The 21,806-nt window shown below is 41.6% G+C and overlaps 1 protein-coding gene across 3 annotated transcripts in view; it reads left to right on the forward strand.

The window, feature by feature from the left end:
* The window catches only part of TTC7B (tetratricopeptide repeat domain 7B), a 105,515-nt gene that overhangs the window by 5,080 nt on the left and 78,629 nt on the right, over positions 1-21,806 (forward strand). For all 3 annotated transcript variants that reach the window (XM_081017471.1, XM_081017472.1, XM_081017473.1), the window contains exons 2-5: positions 6,821-6,975; positions 8,678-8,846; positions 12,200-12,330; positions 16,097-16,218. In XM_081017471.1, coding sequence (XP_080873597.1) covers positions 6,821-6,975; positions 8,678-8,846; positions 12,200-12,330; positions 16,097-16,218 — 577 coding nt within the window. The remainder of the gene's footprint in view (positions 1-6,820; positions 6,976-8,677; positions 8,847-12,199; positions 12,331-16,096; positions 16,219-21,806) is intronic.

The raw sequence follows: 21,806 nt of genomic DNA on the forward strand, positions 1-21,806 counted from the left end.
CATGGTTCCAGGATATGGTGGTGTACTACAATTAAAGAATGGGGTATGTTGTTGCTGCCAGTGGCTATCAAGGATTAAAAAGCAATGTGATTGACATAAAGTCCTAAATGTATTTATTTGAGAGTACATACCATACCAGCAGAATTTGCTTGTGGGTGTTAAGCTAAGAAATATGATATATTTATTTACACCAAAGAGTTTTGGACCATAGGGCGAAGTTTAAATCTGGAAGGTGCTGAACTCTTATGACTGAGAAGCTGTCAGAGAAATGGTTTTGTTGGGTTGCTAGAAGAAATGAAACAAGTACTAGAGTAGGAGGGCTGCTTCACTGCCCGCCCCCCCCCAAATGGAAAGCACAGTTGCAACAAACCAGTGTTTTAAAAAAGCATGCTACATGTTTGTTAAGGATTGGCTGTGATTGGCTACAACTTCCTCTTGGACTGCATAGTTGGTGACAAACTGGGATTGGCTGAGATAGAAGAAATAAACTGCTGGTTTTGGCTATGAAACTAACCACAGTTTTTCATGTGAAGCTGTGGTTAGTTGAAAATGGAAAGGAGAAACTGAGGACATGCCATATCCAATGCTTAACCTTTTGACATACAGGCAGCAACCATTTTGTGCAGGGGGTTCCATTCCTGGCCCCTGTGTGTGTGTGAGCACAATCCCACCACATTCTGCCCTGCCCATGTTCCACCCCATTCCTCCCTGTTCTGAGTCCAGAAGGACCTCAGCATTGGTGGTCCATCAGTTGAAGGTGCACAAAATGGTCACCATCTGTATTTTATCTGAGAAAGGAAGCCCACAAAGTTTTTCATTCACATACAATATTGCTAACTCCATTACACACACACAGAATTACAGCCTGGGGGTGATAACCAACTTAAGTTATGTAAGTTCATTGATTTCTGATTTCTGAGTATGCTTAATGTTGGATATTACTCTGCCAGTGTAATCATAACCATGTCTACTCAGAAATAAGTACTATTGAATTCAAAGAGACTTACTTACAGATAAGTGGGTGTAGGATGTAGCCTTAGGGCAGTGTTAGAAACTCGGATATATAAGCTAGATGCCAAATGGCTCCTTAAACCAGGGTTACAGTCGCCAAAACAGAATGTCTAGTTGCCATTTGAGGCCAGACAGCTCGGAAGTCGTATTTTTTGTTTTGACTTTTTGGTTCCTGACATTCATTCTGATCACGGATAGAATTCTAAAGGATGCCTTATTAGTGTGTGAAAACAAACAAGACCCAAGGATCCTCAGGCATGTACCTGGCTGGTAACCAGGTGCAAAATGTGCCTGGCGCCTGGCGAATTTCAAACGCTGCCTTAGGGTGAGATCAAACAGGGTTTTACCTCTTCCTCCTGCTGCTGCATAGCCCAAAATCTGGGATTCTATGGAGGGATCCTATGAAAGAGATTTTGAGGGTTCATGGGGAGCTGTTGTGCCAGGTTTGGCAACAATATACTGAGAGGTGGCCAAACCTATGACCAAAAAGTGGGAGAAATCATGGCAAAGTAACATTTTGGCCTGTCATCTTGATTCAAATGTGGCCCGGCATCCAAGCATGGATGAAGTGCGTCAGCCCCACCTCGGAACCCTCATACCATGTTTAGCAACATTATATTCAAGAGGCATCCAAACGTGCAGAGAACAAACAGGTGGGCAGACAAGATAAACCATTCTCCCCCAATAGGGGTGGCATAGAAATTTAATAAAATCATACTCCCTAGAAAGTACCATATTTTTTGCTCTATAAGACTCACTTTTTCCCTCCTAAAAAGTAAGGGAAATGTGTGTGCGTCTTATGGAGTGAATGCAGGCTGCACAGCTATCCCAGAAGCCAGAACAGCAAGAGGGATTGCTGCTTTCACTGCTCAGCGATCCCTCTTGCTGTTCTGGCTTCTGAGATTCAGAATATTTTTTTTCTTGTTTTCCTCCTCCAAAAACTAGGTGCGTCTTGTGGTCTGGTGTGTCTTATAGAGCGAAAAATACGGTATGTTAGGCACCATACACACCGCAAACTGTTCAATTGGCTACAATAAAATGCTTATTTAAATCCTAATTTCAGCAGGGGCAGGGAATGCTATGGGCAATGCGAATCTGCAGGTGCAAAATTGGCAGACCCCTGTACTAGCAGTTCAGACAGAAGTCTTCTCCCTTGTCTGTCTGTCTGTCTACATGTCTCTCTCCCCCCCCCCCCCACTGCCCCACACCACAGGACATTATTCGGCATTGCTGAACAGCCCTAAAATCTATTGTTAAGGCTATTGAAATCTATTGTTTCTTGATAATTATACAAATCAAGATCTTTTTCCAGTATTTTAGGGATATGAGCAGCAGCATTCACCTTAATGTTGTGTAGTTCTTATATACCAGGAACCAAAATTGGTAAGAATTTCCTTCCTTTGCTGCTTAGCTGTTGCCATAACCTTCTGTGATATTCCTGTTTCTTTTTCTAAATAGCATTATGAAGCAGTTATGCAGATCTCTTAGCAACTAATCTCATACGTAGACTGCCCTAAAGTGGTTGTGTTTTTTTGTGCATGATAAAAACATGGATTTGTTCTGTTTTCTTGACCCTGCCTCTCTCTGGTTCAATTATATTAAAGTAATCAGAATTGCAGGCAGTTATTCAATAACACCTATGCACTGGAACATTGGTGCAAATTGCTTACTTCAGTTTCCATCCATGCCTCTCCCTTAGAGTGAACTGCAATTTCTCTAGTATAGCCATTCTTTGGTGTTGAAGATAATCCTGTTTTTCTCTACTTAATACTGTTACAGGACTTGTTTTCCTCATTGCTGTTGTCTTCTCAGAGTGGATATCTTAAAGTGTTTTTGCTGCTCTTCAGAAAATGCAGTGTCAGGAAACCTCACTTGACTAGGAAGGCAGGGGACAGCAATGTGGTTTCCATAAAAAGTAGTCATGTAGTATGTAGGGAGAAAATGCCACTGCTGGTATAGACGTATTTTCCCCTGTTAATGCCACATGCATTTTTTGAGCAATTCTAAAGCTTGAGACGTGGCAATTTGTTAAACCTTCGCAAGTGATGCAATCAGTATTGGTAGCCTTCTGTCCTTGCTGGCTTTCTTGTGCAACTAAACAATCGACTCCTTATGCTGTTCTATAAATATTTGATTGCGGATTTTTCTGGTTATCTAATTCAGTATACAAGGAAATTGGCCACTTCCAAGCTATTCAAAATCAGCAGCAGGTTAATAACTACTTTTTTTTTTAAGTTAAGTAAAGTATGAAACCTCAATAGACATTTTGTCAGTCTTTAACTTCATGCCCTATAACAACTAGCCACTGGTTTCCCCGACTCCTTAATTCTTGACTTCACTCTTTGGCAATCACTGCTTTGAAGATTCTTTTTGGTGTTTTGAGCTTCCAGTATATGGTAAGGTGGTGTCTAAGAATGGCCTTTATACCATGATCGCATGAAACAAGTTTCATTGGCTGTTCCAGGTTAATAATTCTCTCTCTCTATTGGTTACTTTTAGGTACTTAGAGTTTATCATCTAGTACGGTGCTTCCCAAATAGCTCAGTAATGCAGATTCCGTTTTTCGGACTCCCTGGGGTCCACAGACTACCAATTGGGAACCACTGATCTAGTATGAATAATGTCAAGTACAGTACTGAAAACCTCCTGAAGTTACTTTATTTCCATCCTGTTCATAGACCCAGTGTTCCATCTCTTTACTGTTCCTTGGGTTCTGATTTCTTCTGCTTAAATTATCCCAGCCAATTGAGGATTACATTTGCAAGTTCAATGACATCATGCTGCTAGCCAGTCAGATTCGTTCAAATGACATCACAAAGTCAACTCAGAGTCAAAGCTAGAAGCGTTAACTTCTCTTTGAATGGGGCTTGAGGAGGAAGGCACATTGTGATAATTTTTGCACCTTTGCTTATCTAAATAAGAGCTAGAAGGAGGGGAAATTTTTGTGGCGGATGCAAATACAGTTATACCTCGAAAGTCAAACGCCTTGGAAGTCAAACATTTTGGTTCCTGAATGTCGCAAACCCGGAAGTGAGTGTTGCAGTTTGTGAACGTTCTTTGGAACCCGAACATCCAACACGGGTTTCGCGGCTCCCGATTGGCTGCAGGCGCTTCCTGCAGCCAATCGGAAGCCGCATCTTGGTTTCTGAAAGTTTTGGAAGTCGAACGGACTTCTGAAATGGATTCCATTCGACTTCCGAGGTACGACTGTAGTTCAGCTCGGCCTCAAACAGTTACAAAATGATACAGGGATTTATATTTTATTTTTTTGTAGGGGAGCGAATTGGTCATTAAAAGTATTATTTAATAGGCCACAATCATATTTCTTGCAACAGCCCTACTTTGTTGTCATGGGGCTTAGCTCAGCTTTACTAGGGTGCAGTTTGGCGTGCAAAACAGGATTGACCAGAGGCCACAGAAATATGTATAGGAAAGACGGCTCTACAATCTTCCTCTAAATCTCTATAAAGCTATTGGCTGTGCACAGCCTGGAATGTAGACTTAATAAACAACAACCTAGAAATGCTAAGAGTTAGTAAGGCAAATCAGTTCCTTTTGTCTCAAAGTGGAAATGGCTTTTCAAACTGTCTAGGGTCCAAAGTAAACATTTACAACTGTAGCTGCATGTAATGATAGCCTGGCTTTTGTTGTGGCCCACTACTAGTGGGGGAATCAATCCTTTTGCCTGAAACTGCCCTCCCAATTGTTTTTCTCCTTTGGATAAGGCACCTGTCTGCAGAGTAAATATAGGTCAGGGCATTTGTAGAGAAGTGAATTCGACAATTGGACAAATGGGCTAGCAGGATCAAGCCTCCTGCCTCCAACCACTGCAAATCTTCTGCCTCCTGAAGGCCCTTTGCAAAGGAGAAGCAGCTGTTAGATTAAATTTACCCTTAGCTATGGCTCTTGGGGTCCTAACTATTGGAATGATTGATTTCCACGCTTATGCCAGTAGCTCCCCAACTCATTCTTAGAGCCGAACATCGCGTTCTTCATGCTAATAATTTCTGCTTGGGCAAAGCAGTTATTAGAAATTATAACTATGGCTTATGGGCCAGAGTGAGATGTCAACTATGTTTACAAAAGCTGTAGAACACTCCTTCCTTCAGTAATATATGAACAGCAGTTCCCGTTACTTTGGTAATTATTGCATAGCAGAATGTCTTAGGGCTATGATGCACACTGTTAACAAGATGGATTTACGGTTTTGTTTACCCACAAATCAGATAGGAGTTTGCTGAATGTGCCTCTCGCAGATTCCTGGCAAGTAGACATGGGCATAAATCTTTCTGGTATTACAGTTTTCATTAAATGAATGTTCACGCAGTAGACAATTGAAGTTCTCAAAGTGTCTGTCACCTGTGTGTGGTTACAGACAGTTAACCAAGATTGTTTGTATGCTGGTCGAAGATGACTCAGATAAAATTCATTTCTGAGTTTTTTTCTGTCTAGAATCTTAAAACCCCTAGAACCAATATACTTGGAACAACGCTACTGGTATAGCAAGCAGATTTGACACACACATAGTTATGCATGCCCTATTCTATTTTGCATACATAACTAATTCTGTTATGCATGCTTAATTCTGAAAGTTGTTGTACAGCAATTATGTGTCACTGTATAAAGCATCCAAAATTTGCTTAAATGCAATGCAGAGATTTTAAAGGATAAGACAATACCTGCCCAAAGGCTCATTATCTAATAGATGCAATACTGTGCGGAAAAGCATGAGGAGGAAGAGGGCAAGCAAATTCAGGTATCAGTGCTTGTCTGTGGAATTTTTTAAAGGAGGCTAAATACCGTACATTAAATCAATATGGGCTGTGCAAGCTGTTGGTCACAGTGTTGTGCGGTCCTCTGTTGCAGAAGTACACGGTTATAACTTGGCAGTTGATGGGCGGGTAGAAAAGTGTAGAAGATACGTGAAATTAGAAGGGAAGAAGAGAACTGAAGTAGGTGCATGACCCTCCTCGCCCATGAAAATGCATTTTACAAGGTTTCTTCAGTCCAAATGGCGCATTAAATATAGAACTACTGATATCCTGACATCCTTTTTAAGGAACAGGAAAAGCCACTCCTAGGGGAGAGACACAAGGGCAGAGAAGGGAGAGTGGCATTTTCCCTCTTGCTGTGTCCCTGTTGCAATGCCCCCCCCCCAGCCACGTTTTTCACTGCAGGGAAAAAGCCATGCAATTCTCTGAATGTTTGTGTAGACACTTGGGAAGAGGCAATTTGGAATTGGGAAACAGCACGCTAATTGTCACCTCTCCCCTTGAGCTCTCCATCTAGTTCCATCTAGTTTTGTGCCCGGCAAAAACGTTCCTCTTTAACCAGGCCTTTGGTTGACTGACATTCAATGCCCTTTTAAAATGTGTGTGTGTAGGGGTTATTGGGTTGTTGTTGTTTTCATTTTGATTATGTATTCTGTGTTTTTATATCATGATTTTATCCTGTGAACCACCCTGAGACCTGCGGGTATAGGGCAGTATCCACATTTAATTAACATATTAATAAATAATCTTTTCCTGTTCTATAAGGGCTAGTGGGCTACCACTGTGCATATGTAACATGCAACATTCCTTTTGGACTATGAGTCAAGAACTCTGTTCAAAGACGTGTTTTGTGCTGCAAGAGAATCTATGGGAATGAAAGCATTATTATTATTATTTACTCTCTTGAAAATAATTTCTGCCGCTGTGTGTTTCACAAACATGGCTGTAGGCTTTCTGTGTCCTCTTATGATCGGCGTCTGGTGTTAGCAGCATGTGCAGACCATTGATCTGCTTAATGATCTCGTCTCTCTCCATAGATGACATGGCAGAGCTCCTCCTTGGCGAATCCAAGCTGGAACTTTTTCTGAAGGAGAACCCTCTTAAGCAGGGCGCGAGCCCCTGTGGTCCCCGGCCAAAGTTAATTGAAGTCAGGAAGCACCTCACTGCAGCGCTTGACCGAGGAAACCTAAAGGTACTTGCCACTTCTAAAACAGTATCTGCGAATTTTTGAGTTAACATATGAAGTCTGCATCAGGCTTTTGGAATCTGGTTTGTGAAATATTTTTCCATTGCTGTGTTTGGATTTTGCGAGGTGGACACATTTTCTATATTCTTATTTCCATACTGCCCTTCTTCCCAGCTGGGAGCTCCGAATAGTGTACACAGTCCTTAAAATGTCTTAAACCACAAACTTTCTGTTAACCCACCGCACAACGTTATGAGGCATTAACCACTTCCTGGATCCACACGGTCTATCCCTTTCTACTGAACCTCACCCGCCATGTTGTGCAAGGATCAAGAGAGTGCATGGCTTGCCTGACCCCTGCAAGCACCCTGTCCACATCGTTGGGTTACTATAGCAAACCGATTCCACAAAATATGACAAAAAAGTGATTGACTACCTTCCGCTGGACTGGCAGCAATTGTGGCGTTGAGTTCCAATTGCATATGAACCTGACACCTCAAAGTGCTTTACAAATCTATCACCAAAGGCTATTGGGTGACTAGCTGTTTCTGCCTGGACTTCAGTAGCCCATTCGCCACTCAAGAAGGCTCTGCTGGGTGGTTCACTGATGATGCAGCAAAGCAGGCTTTCTTGCTGCCTATGTCATCTGATAGGTTCAGTTCTGTGCTCTCACTCATGTCTGGTTGTATTTGCTACAAGAATTGAGCTCCACCTGTTGGCTGGCTCAGTTCATTGCCAGGAGCTCCTTTTTGGGCTGTCTGAGGACGGAGGGGGAGCAATCATGATGATGGCTCTGCCCATCAGGCTTCATTTCGCTTTAGAATTATTTACAGTAGGTATTTGGTGTCCAATAATGGACGCGGGTGGCACTGTGGTCTAAATCACTGAGCCTCTTTGGCTTGCTGATCGGAAGGTCGGCGGTTCGAATCCCCGCTCCCGTTGCCCAGTCCCTGTTCCTGCCCACCTAGCAGTTCGAAAGCACGTCAGAGTGCAAGTAGAAAATAGGTACCGCTCCAGCGGGAAGGTAAACAGTGTTTCCGTGTGCTGCTCTGGTTGGCTGTCTGCGGATAAACGCCGGCTCCCTCGGTCAATAAAGCGAGATGAGCGCCACAACCCCGGAGTCGTCCGCAACTGGACCTAATGGTCAAGGGTCCCTTTACCTTCAATGGTCATTTGTTAAATTTTATTACAGTTTCATCCTTACAGTTTCATCCAGCAATCTAACAGCAAATTCCCAGCATTCCCCCCCCCCCCCAGTGTTGCGACACACTAATGGACAAAGGAATAAAACCCAGGATGGGGCTATGCAGATAAAGGGCTGGGCTGTGCAGAAAGGAGCTGAGAACAGGGCATAAAGTGCTATTTAGCTGGTATTTTGAAATAATAAAATTAATGGTAGCAACCGTTCATTTAGGGAAAAAGCTAATTAGTTCATTTTTCTTCCTCTTGTTTGGTATTTTTATTTCGGTTATGCAATTTTCACAGCTGCATTTTTGCTGCAAGGTGAAATGTTATGTAGGATGTTTTTGCGACTGTGTTAAAAATAAATTTCATGAGTGTAGTTATTTCCTGTGTTTTCAGTTGCAACGATTCCTCATCTTTAAAATGTAAAACTATACACAATGCTAGATAGAGTGTTTGGACAAGGTAAGAATGCAGATAATGCTGTGTTTTCTTGGCGTAAATATATGCAATTTCTTTCCTCCAGCCAGAGTTCTTACAAGAAGCCAACTTGGTTATGGCCAAATCAAACTATATGGAAGGTGATTACAAAGAAGCTCTTAACATATATGCGAGAGTGGGTCTCGATGGCTTGCAGCTAGTAGCTGTACCTCCTTATCGGCTGAGGATGATAGCTGAAGCATATTCTACCAAAGGTAAGACGACTTTCAGTTCTTCCATGATTTTTCTCCCGCATCCCCTTCAAATAAAATACATTGCACATGTGACCAAATTGAAACTTGGTGATGCTTGTTTCTGTTAACATTTTGGCTGCATAGGAAGAAGCATGATTCTTTGCAAGAAGCAAAGATAAGAAAACTAGTAATTCAGATTAATGCATACACATCTTGGTCAAAGTATGTCCCACTCTCAGTGTTAACCTGTTAATTCAAAAGGCACCACGGTTGGTTCCAACAAGCAAGCAAGCTGTGACTTGTGCGATCATCATCTTGGAGCCATAGATATGCACCAGATCATACCTTCTCTTCCCCCAAACTGGTACATTGCAACTTTTGGTTTTTCCATCTCACAGAAGAGGAGGCGCGATCTAGTATGAATCTGTGGCTCTGACTTTACACGATTCATGCAAGTAGATGGGCATTTACAAGCAGTTATTTTGATCATGTTATCAGGAATACTTTTGAGGAACGTTATGCTTAATTTAGTTTAAGTTCACTAAATCTACAAGCTGAAAACTCATTGAATTAGAGACATGCTTTTGCTTCAGCAAAGGAACTCAAATTCAGGCAGCCCTGTATCAGGAAGTTTTTAATGTTTGATGTTTTATTATGTTTTTATATGTGTTGGAAGCCGCCCAGGGTGGCTGGGGTAACCCAGCCAGATGGGTGGGGTATAAATCATGAAATATTATTATTACTCTGTTGTTCTTTGAAGACATTGATTAATATGGGTTGGATCCAGGAAAAAGTTCACTGAAGGGGCTGGTGGGAGCTGACTTTCCTGCCCCAGTCTCTTCCAAGGATGAGGGGTCCCATTAAATGGGGGTGGGATGTAGAATCCCAGAAAATCAGTTGTAGGTACCTTTTGCAAGCAGGTTATGGAAATAAACGGCTCTAATGACAATTGCATCATTGTAAATTATTGGTATTTATTGTAAGGCATGGTATGATATGTATGGCTTTTCTTTGTGTGCTTGGGACCATTATTTATAGTCTAGGAATAGACAAGGGTGGAAAGTTTGCAGGAATAGGTTGTCTAATCAAACCTTCATCTGTGATTTTGGAATATACCCCAGATTCCCAGCAAAAACATTGAATCTGAGTTGAGAAGTGTACATTTTCAAGGCTTCCTGCAGCCATCCTGTCAGGGATGTTGGTTTCAGATAACTCCTTTTTGGAATATGTCTTGATCTTCCCTTCTACAAAAGTATCTTCCTTCTATATTCGTGCTGACGTACTTTATCATTATGAATAGCATCTAGAATTTAAAAACGGGCAAGGCTAGGTTTGGGTCGTTTCCCCCTGTGCAATACTGACGTAGTTTCTATAGGTGGCAGTGTTGCCCCAGCATCAAGATGTGTTCTGCAGTGTGCGTGCATAACAGAAAGCTGGGTCATTGTTTTGAGAACACAGCAGATTCTGTGCATTGGGGTATAGAATTTTTCATGCCTTGATGCATTTGGAACTGCTTCTTTTGTCTGGAAGAGCAAACATTTGCCATCTATGTGGTTTGTTTTTCTTCAGAGAGAGCAGACTCAGTGGCAGCATTGACAACTGATTCTAAATAATGTCTAAAATTAATCTGAGCGTTTGCATGCCCTGCACAGTTCAGTCCAACTGCTGGTCATATAGCTGTGAAGAGATTTTGCTGCCTAGCGTGGTAGGAGTGTAGGATACTTGATAGGCTTCCTATATAACAGTATTCGAGTTTGAAGGGGTGGGTAGATGTTAAAATTAATTTTAATGCTTTTAAAAATGTCTCTGATCTAGGAAAAAGATTAAGGTAAAAGTCACCCTACGAAAGGATTGTTTGGCTTGAGTGAAATGAGTAGATTTTTGCAGACAAGTTAATGTTGCAAAGTTGTTTTGAAAACCTACTCTCCCTCATACATTCGGACCTTGGTTTTTGAGCAGCCTATTTCTGGAACGTTTTGGCTCCGGAATGATCCAAACCTGGAAGTGACTGTTCCGGTTTTCAAATGTTCTTTTGAAAGTCGAACGTCCAAAGGGGCTTCCATGCCTTCCGATTGGCTGCAGGAGCTTCCTGCAGCCAGTCAGAAGCCGCGCTTTGGAAGCGAACGCTTTGGAAGTCTTCTAGAACGGATTCTGTTTGACTTCCAAGGTACAACTGTACTTGCAACAAGCAAAATGAGGTATTGGCAGTGACATGCTAGCAAAAGGGAGGTTTCTGGGAAAACTTGCTCCTTAAGAAGGGGTCACAGGGAACCAAAATATTGTCAAATAGGGCATTGTTAATTGACAGGCGCTTCCCTAATGCATCTGGGTAACACTGGTATGGATTGATGCCCAGAGATAGCTTGGTCAGATAGGATGAGGACAGCTCTCTTCCCTTGTGTTGCTCCTAGGAGCTGCCCAGAGACCTACATCACACATTAAGTGCTCCCCCCTCCAGCCTTTCCACTGTTGCCTGTAAACCATGATGATTGCACGCTTGGAGAAACCTCCATCCATCTGTCTCTTGGCCTTAAGAGGCCATTGGCCTTTTACTCCACTTCACTTTCCTGTCCAAATACAATGAGAACAAGCGTTACGGAGTTTCCCATCATTTCTAATTTCTTGCCTCTTATGATATTCTATGATAGATTTAAAAACGCTTATTTTATTACCAGAAACAAATGTTAGCCTATTAAGCACTGAAGCCTTCTTTTATTCAATAAATAAGGAGTAAGGAATTCAGTTTTACAGTTTGTTCTTTCCTAAGCCCAGCACTGCCTCCTCCAGTGTTGTATCTTCCTCCCTGATTTCAGTAAGTATAGAATAATTTACCTCTAGCAGAACAAACGTACCTACTAGCAGCCTTGTACCTAGCATCGCTTGGGAATTCTAAGAAAGCAAAAAATCAGGTCAGTTTTGAAAGGTAGAGACCACCGCCTGAACATAGACAAAAACCCGCTCCTCGATCTCAGAAACCGTGATGCAAAATTTTGTAAGGGTTTCCTTAGAGGTGTCCAAATGCATAGTGAACAGAGAAACCACCTTCCAAAATATATAATGGATACTGTTACGTATGCAGTCATACATTTTGGACTATCATCCAATAAACTACATGCACAGAAGTTAATTTAGTTTTCCAAACAGTAGGTCTGCCACAGTCTGGAAAAAGGTGGCGGCGGGGGGAAGACGTGCTTTGCTTTATCCATGGATTTTCTCAAATCAGATATACCCCTGGTTTTTCTGTTAGGTACAACAGTTTACAAGGACACTACAGCACAATTAACTATTGTATTGGTTTCTCTGCTTGGCCAGTGAAAACAGACTGCCTTAGCCCCTGATTATTTTATTTTCATTGAAATATCTTTTATTTTTAGGTCTTTGTCTAGAAAAGTTGCCAATTTCCTCTTCAACAAGTAACCTCCATGCAGATCGTGAACAAGAAATTATTATGTGCTATGAGAAGGCTGGGGATATAGCCCTTCTGTACCTCCAGGAGATAGAAAGGGTAAGATGGAATATCTAGTTCAGTTGAAATATTGGATGTGATTTATTCCATAGTAGGACATAATGCCTAGTGCAGTCCTCTTCAAGGTAAGCTCAAGGTGATATGCATGGTTCTCCCCCTCCCCTTTTAATGCTCACGACATTAAAATGTATGTTGTTCTAAACTTTTTTTAACATTGTGTTTTTATTGTTGTAACCAACCCTGCCACCTTAGGTTGAAGGGCAGGTAAGAAATTATAATAACAGTCACCATCACAGCCCTGTGAGATAGGTTAGACTGAAAACCAGTGATTGGCTAAAGGTCACCCAATGAGTTTCATGGCTGAGAAGGGATTTGAACCCTAGACTCCCAGAGTCCAACACTCTAACCCAGGCATAGGCAAACTCCGCCCTCCAGATGTTTTGGGACTACAACTCCCATCATCCCTGACCACTGGTCCTGTTAGTTAGGGATGATGGGAGTTGTAGTCCAAAACATCTGGAGGGCCAAGTTTGCCTATGCCTGCTCTAACCACTAAACCACACCATACTCCCAGATCATAAGGATTGCAGAAAATACCTATAAAGCACATTGCACATACTCACTGGTATAAAATGCTATTAAATCATTTTTATATAACTTAGGGCAGTATCGGCCATCATGTTTATTCATGAAACCTAAAGATCGAAAAACTAAATTTATGTTTACTTACTTGGACTAGTTTTAACTGTATAAATTCATGTACATACTTTGGTTTGTGAAAGAGGACTATAGAGCTGGAAAGGACTGGATCGTTCCATTAGGCCAACACTTGTGCTAAGAAAATGTTCCTTCACACGAGCCACATTAGCATATAATGACAAATTATGGTTTTGTGCTGTGTGGATGAGTTTCTGTGCACTCAGACAAAGTATTAGACATACCCCCTTGGCCTTCTGCATTGGGGAGAGAATGTCTGCTTAGTGTTACATAAGAAACGGGGACCCCGGCTTACAATGAACCATGTTTAGTTTCTAAGCAAACCAACTTCAAACCATAGGTTATAAAGCTTTCTTGTTTATTAAGACATATTCACATTGAGAAGGGCTGTAGCTAGGTAGTTTCTTGTGATTCCTGAACCATCTCAGGGAAAAGTAGCAGTGTTGGTATGGTACTGATCTTGATTAAAAACCTACCTTGGCCATAAATTCAAAAGGTTACTTTGAGGATGTCATTCTGTCCTGGCTTTTGCATTCCAGGTATTAGTGAAAAGAGAAAGATCTGGGTGAGATGCTCAGAGCATGCCAGTTTTGATTTATGCATGATTTTGATTAAAAAAAATTATCAGTAGCATATTGTGATCAGCAATGCAATTCTGCACCTTAATTTCTCCTGAAATTTCCAGAAACTTGTTTGCCATCTAAAATAGAGCATCTCTTGTTACTTTAAGTAAAGCATTAATTTACAGCTTTAATGCCTAATTCACTATTTGGAGACATTTACTGAAGATTAAATAACTCAGTCTTTGACCCCTGTGTGCATTATTTTAATAAATCTGGCTGCATGCCAGAATAGGATATCTCATTATTTGCTGGAACTGAGCTCCTATTGATGGCTCATTTCTTTACACATTCCAGCTGAAAATAATCCAACATCATGTGCTGTTCAGCACTTTTTGTTCAGAATGCTGTGACTTTTTATCACTGTCTCAAGGTTATGACAGTGTGGCTTGCGTAACTCACAGGAAAACTCCTAAGGGTTCACATGGTAAAAAGAATCTTTCACCAAAAATGTACCAGTAGTGTGGGGTGGAAAATGTGTTGCAGCTTTGTTCTTAATGAAAGCTGGCATGCCTGAGTGGCTTATTGGTTGTGTAATCTTAAACTATAACACAGAATTTTTAGTCCTGAAGTATATGCAGACTCCTGGATTTTATTTATGAACTTGTGTTTCATTTTCCCAACCTGTTAAATTGACTTCATAGGAATGTACTGGAGTTTTATCTGGTTTTTAAAACATAAAAATCCTCCGAAAGAACTTTTTAATCCATTCCTTCCTCAGTGGTCTCGACAGCTGTTCACCACTTGTTTAAGCAACTTGGGTTCTTGCTTTCTTTGTTTATAACATTTTGCCAGCCTCAGAGTTAGGCATAAAACACTAAAATAGAGTAAGAAAGAAATCGCAAAATAAAAACAGGACAGTGGGACCAGGAAGTGAAAAACCGATGAAAGCAGCAAATTGGGCCATTAAATGGAATCACATTAACATAAAATGCAGTTAAAGGCAAGGGAGAACAGGATGGGCATGGAAGTAGTTTTGAGTGCTATAGCAGTTTAGATTAGCCTTTGCCAACCAGATGTTTAGGGCTACAACTTCCCTCAGCTGCGCTAGTTGGGGCTGTTGGGCATGGGAGTAGCCAGGATTTTTGTTGCGGGGACAGGACTTCGTTAGGAGGGGCATAACTGACATGATTGGTCAGTTGGTTAAGTATTTCTATTGTTTGACTTGGGGGGCAGCTGCGCCTATGCTGTTGGGAGTCCAAAATATCTGGAGTGCTTCCAGAAAGAAAAGCAAGTGAGTCCGGGCCGAACAGCATCAGCCTTTTCTTGGCCCTTGCCCCATCCCCAGCTGGCAGCCCATTGTCCTTCCGAGGTGGGGGCAGGACGATGGCCACCCTGTAGCCAGGTAATCCCACGCGGTGTCGTAAACCGCGTGAGGGGGTGAGCGGACATTGTTTTACTCGTTTGGGGGGGGGGAGCGCTGCACCCATGCTTTTGGGAGTCCAGAATATCTGGAGTGGTTTCAGGTTAAAGGTAAAGGGACCCCGACTCTGGGGTTGCGGCGCTCATCTCGCTTTACTGGACGAGGGAGCCGGTGTACAGCTTCCGGGTCATGTGGCCAGCATGACTAAGCCGCTTCTGGCGAACCAGAGCAGTGCACGGAAACGCCGTTTACCTTCCCGCCGGAGTGGTACCTATTTATCTACTTGCACTTTGACATGCTTTCGAACTGCTGGGTTGGCAGGAGGGTTTCAGGTTGGCAAAGGCTAAATAGTGAGCCCATTTGAAAGTAATGCTAAACCGTGGTTTAGCACTAACTTGATGAGACTCCATGAGCCTGAGCAAAATATGGGGCTCATGCATTTAGTTTAGTTTCACTTTCAAAGAATCTCTGTTTAGTGTTATGGATGACTTGGGGATTGTGGTTTATAACAAAGCAATGGTCAACACAGGAGCAGCTAACCAGGAGCACAGTTTAGCAAATAACCAGTGCTTTGTTGTTAACCAAGATCTGCAGATGGTATGCAATGCTAAGCCAAGAGTTGACTGCTGGAGTGAGAGTGTGGTTGCCAACTCAGGGTTTTAGAATCCCCACATGCTCATACTTAGAAACTTGGTATTCATGCCAGTAGAAGTTTAGGATTGGAGTTGTAATGACCAGCACACTCTTCCGAGGTTTGTGCTGGTACCGTGGCTCAGAACCTTTAGAAAAGTGATTTCTTTAGTGCCTCCCAGGTTTCCTTCCATCTGGGAATGCAAGATTAAGTGGGAGGTTGGTGGCAGCAACTCCTGTGCTGTGGAGTAAAACCTACTGGCAGCACACCAGGACTGTTGTGTTGCAGTTGTGCAACGAAGGGAGTGTGAGAGCCTCTCTTGGGCACCCACCACTATTGTCACATATGGAACAGGATATAGACATTGAGATGATAAAAGGAATGTATGAAGATCAATACTGTGTGTGTAAGTTGACATGGGAGAAAGGTAGTAACTTGGGTAATTTCGATTTCTTCCATTGTGTGATCACCCAGGTAATCATGGCCAATATACAGAACAGAAGCCCTAAGCCAGGGCCTGCGGCACATGAACAAGAACTTGGATATTTTTTAGAAACAGGACTTCAGAGAGCCCATGTCTTGTACTTCAAAAATGGGTAAGACTTAGTTCAATATTCTCCTTGATCATAAATTTAAGAATCTGCCAGAAAGTGAACTAGGCCAGCCTTGGGTTATGTCTTAATATTTCAAAAGTATAGATACTTTGAAAAGATTAACTCCTTCGTGACAGTCAATTTTTCATTGCACAATAATTTGAATTGTGTGCAAAATAGATCCTTCAGCATGTTTTGTGGGAATGTAATCGGTTACAAAAAAATTTATTAAAGATTTCCCCATTTGGTGGTAAAGTTTTAGTAATGAAGAATGCTAGAAAAAGAAGAGTTGTTGATCTTAAAACTTTTTTTCCAAATCTCTTCAGTTACCACTTATTTTAATATTGTGCTGCAGGATAAACGTGCATGAAGACCAACAGTATGTATATGCATATTTCCATTTGTGACTACTCAGTAGATCCGTGTAGACTCTGCATGTCAGGTCATCCGTAATTTTGCAATAACCTTCCCTAAGAATAGTTTACTAAGGTATATAAGAAATCCAAATGCTACAGAAAATGAAGAAAGGAATTCAAGCCTCTGTTCATTTTTGAAGGCTTCAAAACTTGGTGCACTAGGTTTTAGATTAGTTTGCTACTCCCACAACCCTCTGAAAGATGTGACTATTATAACATTTTAGATTCAAGTCAACCTTTATAGGAAGAGTAGAATATCCTGCTGTGTTGGTCAACTGTGTTTGATATAAATGTCGTAGCTGGTGAAAAGCACTCCAAGTTTTGAAACATAGCATGTAATTGCTCATTTGAGTTTTATAGGTCCCATTTTTACTGTTTTGAGAACCAATATGGAATAATGCATGGCCTCTGAGTTGTACTGTAGTTCTGATGCCATTATTTAATTGGACGAAAAATGGAATATTAAGATTTCATTTTTCGAGTACCCCTAGTAAATAAGGTTGCCAGGGGGCGGGGAGGGGAAGAAGGAAATGTTGTACTCTATTTCAATTTTTAGTGGGAAATACTGGAAAAGAATGAGCTACAGAATGCATGTTCCTAAAACTTTGCATAGGAGAAATATAGGAATTTTCTTATTTAAGTACACAGATAGTTTGCGTAGTCTGGGCTTAGGGTTGGTGGGCTGATCAGAATGAACTAGTTTTGTTCCAGTTCAAGAAACTAGTAGTGGACTTTGGTCCACAAAATAAATTTGTTAATCTTTAAGGTGCCTCAAGACTCCTTGTTGTGTTTGCTGCAACAGAAACAGACTAGCACAGCTACTACTTGGTAACTTATTCACCCTGAGAATTCATTTCTTCCTACAAAGCATCAATTACTAGCTGGCTTCTGTTCTGAAGAATTAAGGCCATTTCCTACACCTTCACTTCCTCAGAGTGAAGGTTTCATACTTGTGCTCTTAATTAACCAAAGATCTATGAATATGGCCCTTTCAACCACCCAGTTTTCATTCTGGAAGTAACTTGGTGCAATCTTATGTGAAAATGCTAGATTTAGAAGTGGCTTGTAGATATGTTATCAATATAAGTGGCTAAGGTTGGGTGTTTGACCTCTTCAGAAACATTTGCCTGATCATGTGTTTTTAAAGTATCAACATCATGGCAACAAATAAGATTATATGCTGGTCTGGCACTAATTGCAAATTAACCATGCAAATAACCACAGCTGCTATTGTGAAATAATTACATTAATTCTAAAAATGTAATGAATTGTACATTTTATTAAATTTTTATTCTGTTCTACCGAGACCTGAAGGGGGATCCCCTTCCCCCCATTTTATCCACACAACAACCTGATGCAGGTTAGCCTGTGTATGTGTGTGTGTGTGTGACTGGCCCAGCACCACTTAGCGAGCTTCAGGTGTCGGAGCCAGCCGTTACAAATGGCGCAGTTTAACATAAAATAAAGACACAGAGAGCCAGCAATATTTTCAGGATGGTATGAGCAGCTCCTTTCGAACTTCTCCCTCCTCCCGTAGCTTTTTTATTATCCTTTGTCTCTCTCCAGCCGCATGGCCGTTTGCCAATGTCTCACGTTACCTCATCCGGTCAAGGCTTTTATTACACCCATCACCATATAGGGTCATCACTGCCCAGAGGAAACACAACTCCATTTAAGGTCAATACATTCCAGTACATTGTAAAGCTCAGAGTGCTGGTCAGCCGAGGTCAGGGGGCACCCTGCAATATTACAAGCCTTTGCCTTGGCTTTATGACTCCCACATTCAGGGTGGAAAGTGGGCACGAACCTTGTTCTTCCTGATCTTAGTCGGACATCTTCTCACTAGGCAATGTCTTTTACCATTGATGGTTGTTTGTGAAACACCTGCAGTTATAGGAGAAGCTTTGCTTTGCTGCTATATTTGCCCATGTCTTCTGCCCCTGCAAATTACACCATCATTACAGGAAGAGAGAGAGAGAGAGAGAGAGAGAGAGAGAGAGAGAGAGAGAGGTTACAATCTACACAATGCCATTTTTGGAATATTTCACAGTATTTGATCATGGTCAAATAATAAGCGGTCAGTTGAAAATATTTGACTAGTCAATTGACTGGCATGTCAACCAAATAATATGCTATTTATATGTTGTTGGAATCCATCTGCCTCAAGAGACAATGGAGTGCACCTCTGGGGGTGAAATCAAACCTCTGCACGGAAGTGACCTCCACGGGATGCAAGCCTGGGCAGTGTGCATGGAGATCCTGGGCTGCACAGACTAGAAGCCTTGCTGATGTGCTCCAAAGAAAAGCAGAATAATCTGTTTGGCACCAGCTTGGCTGCAGGAGATGCCGGAAGGAAGCATACAAGGCGCCATCCCACTGTCTTAGGGACTCCACTCTGGATTTGTGTAGGGTTTACTCCTTAGGCTTTTCTTCTCCCAAAGATATCTCAAAAGGCAGTGCAGGTTTAGAGTGTTCCTTCTCCTAGATGGGCTACTTCGCCAGGTTGGTGAGCTCCATCTGTCCCTCACTTCCCTCTACAGCATATGCAGAAACCGCCTTCTTGACTGTTGGACCCTCTCTTGATCTCAATCCGCTCATTCTGCTTGAACCCGTCTTTGCATGCAAGGAAAATCCCTAACTCACCGAGGGTTTGAGACCCATTGGCTTTCGTCACCTGGTCTAGCCAGCATGTCAATCATTCAGGATTGTACACCATTCCAGGAATTGAGGTTATGCATTGCAGTTATGTCTCATTGTAGTGGGTCTTTCTAGGTATATCTGTTTTGTAACTTACAATTTTCATCGCCATAGTGCAAACACAAAGAAATTTTTTGAAGAAGGTCTTCACATCAATCCTTACTCTCAGCGATAATATTGAAAAGTCTTGAAACATGACACTTGGTTTGGCTATTCCAATTTAGGCCCCATTGTTTTGATATCCCTTTGTGCAGGAATCTTTATTTTCTCCTAAATACCTCATTCATTGTCTTCCCTTATAAAGATGGTCATTGATTTCTTTTTTCATACATGGCCAGTCTAATGAAAAAACCACATATTATATTTTGGGCCATTTCACACATTTCTGTTTTTTTAACTGCACAACTCATCTGTTATAAGTGTACACTTAAAATGGATTATGTGAATGCAGTAAAATGTGTCACAGAGCAGTTATTGACTGTGGTTCCCTGTTGAGTGTGCCCTTTGTGGCAAACTTGTCTACCTGTGTGCAACATAAAATGGGCCGAAACACAGAAAATCCTAGGATGTTTTCATACACTTTCTGCTGGTGCTTCTTTGTATTCACAGTTGTGACACATGTTAGATTTTTTAATATGTGTGATTTCCAGCTGTCTGTAGGAAAGGGTTGCAATGGAAGTAGGAGTTTGACACAGCACTAGCATTTTCATACATGATAAACCATTGAAAATTTGATTGCATGCAAAGAGATACTTTTAAAAGCATTAAATGGAGGGTTGAGTTAGCAGTAAAAACTCTGTCATTTCTCACAGATTTGGCTTCCAGAGTTCTTTGGGCAAAGGCCCTGCAGTTGAGTCTGTCTGAATGCATTTGAACTTTGTTGAACAATGTGAATGATTGCACTCTCACCATGTTGATCACTATTGCTGTTTATGGGAGTGTATATGAGAGGGAGAAAAACACTACTTGGAAAATATGCAAAGATACTAGCATCTGTAAAAAGGTTAGACTCATCGCACTGGTGGGTGTTGTATATTGTTGCTTATTGAAGCAGAATAATTTATCTTAAGGTGGACCAAGTGATCCATTTAATTGGTTCCATTATTAGCTGTTTCTGTGAAGGTTTTCTTTTAAACAGAAATGTTAACCTGCTGTTAGAGACACTAATGAAACTTTGAAGATCCATTACCTTTTAGGTAAACTGAAACAGCAAGTAGGAGCATTTAGAAGAGACATGGAAAATCAATTATCTTCTCGAAGTCTGACCCCGTTTTGTAACCATATATAATTTGTACACTTCAAGTTGTCATTAATTTCTTCTTCCCAAAAGAAGAGAAAAATGAAAAAAAATAACGGTATTGTATTCACTGGCTGCGGTCGCATGTCATGCTATACCATAGTTTAGTATGACATGCTCAAGCAGGAATGAGCCATAGCGAGCCTCAGGCTTTTGTGCTTTGTCCCTCTCATCCTGTCATTGTCATACTATAGTTACTGAAGCTGGCTTGTTTAAACTAAACATAGTTAGGATTAATCACAGCAGAAGGGAAAGCTCCAGACTCCCTCTCCTGACTGCATGGGAAGAGGGGATCATGTGAGTTCAAGGAGTGTGGTGACTCATTCCTGCTCATGCACATCATATGAAACTATGGGTTGGTGCCAACATGCAAATGCAGTCTCTCTTTCATAACAGTATTCTGAATATTAGAATTACATTAAAGACTATGGTATCTGAAGAAGTGTGCATGCACACAAAAGCTCATACCAATAACTAACTTAGTTGGTCTCTAAGGTGCTACTGGAAGGAATTTTTATTTTTATTTATTTTTATTTTGTTTTGTTTTGACTATAAACAGAGTTATTCACAATAAGCAACTTTTTCTGGTTGCTTATCCAGTTGGCACTTTGCCCAGGGGGTCTTGCTCCGACCCTCAGTCCCAAGTGGTAAAAGCCTTTTATCAAAGCACTTTCCCAAGAGAGCAGGATTCAAGGTCTGGCACGGAGAATCAGTTGTAAGTCCACAATGTGATCCAGCAGCAAGATCAGGAAACAGTCAAGAGGTCAGTGTCACATTGATATATCACAGGTTGAATATCCCAGTAAGGCAGGTAACTAGAATGGAGAAAAAGGAACTGGAGGCCTATGTTGTTTCCAGCAAGTGGCAAACTCAAGAGCGAGACCTTACATACTGTGGCCTCCTAGATCATACCCATACCGACCCAAGGATTGTTTCCTCACAAGTGGAGTGTCAAATCTTGGTCCACGTGTTTATGCTATGTTGTTGTTCTTGGGCCTAGCCCTGGCTTTTTGGCATTCTTGAGGACAACTGGGTGGCCCAACGTCCCCCTCAGTTCCAAGGGGTCTTCAGCTGGTCTTCCAGAAGAAGACCTATCAAGGTGATCCTCAGCACTGGTTCTTGAATACCCCACCTGCTCCTCAAATGGAATATCTAGTTACTCATCTGAAGACCCAGTGCCT

Source organism: Podarcis pityusensis (genome assembly GCF_964106645.2).
Source record: "Podarcis pityusensis genome assembly, chromosome: 1".
Lineage (NCBI taxonomy): Eukaryota > Metazoa > Chordata > Lepidosauria > Squamata > Lacertidae > Podarcis > Podarcis pityusensis.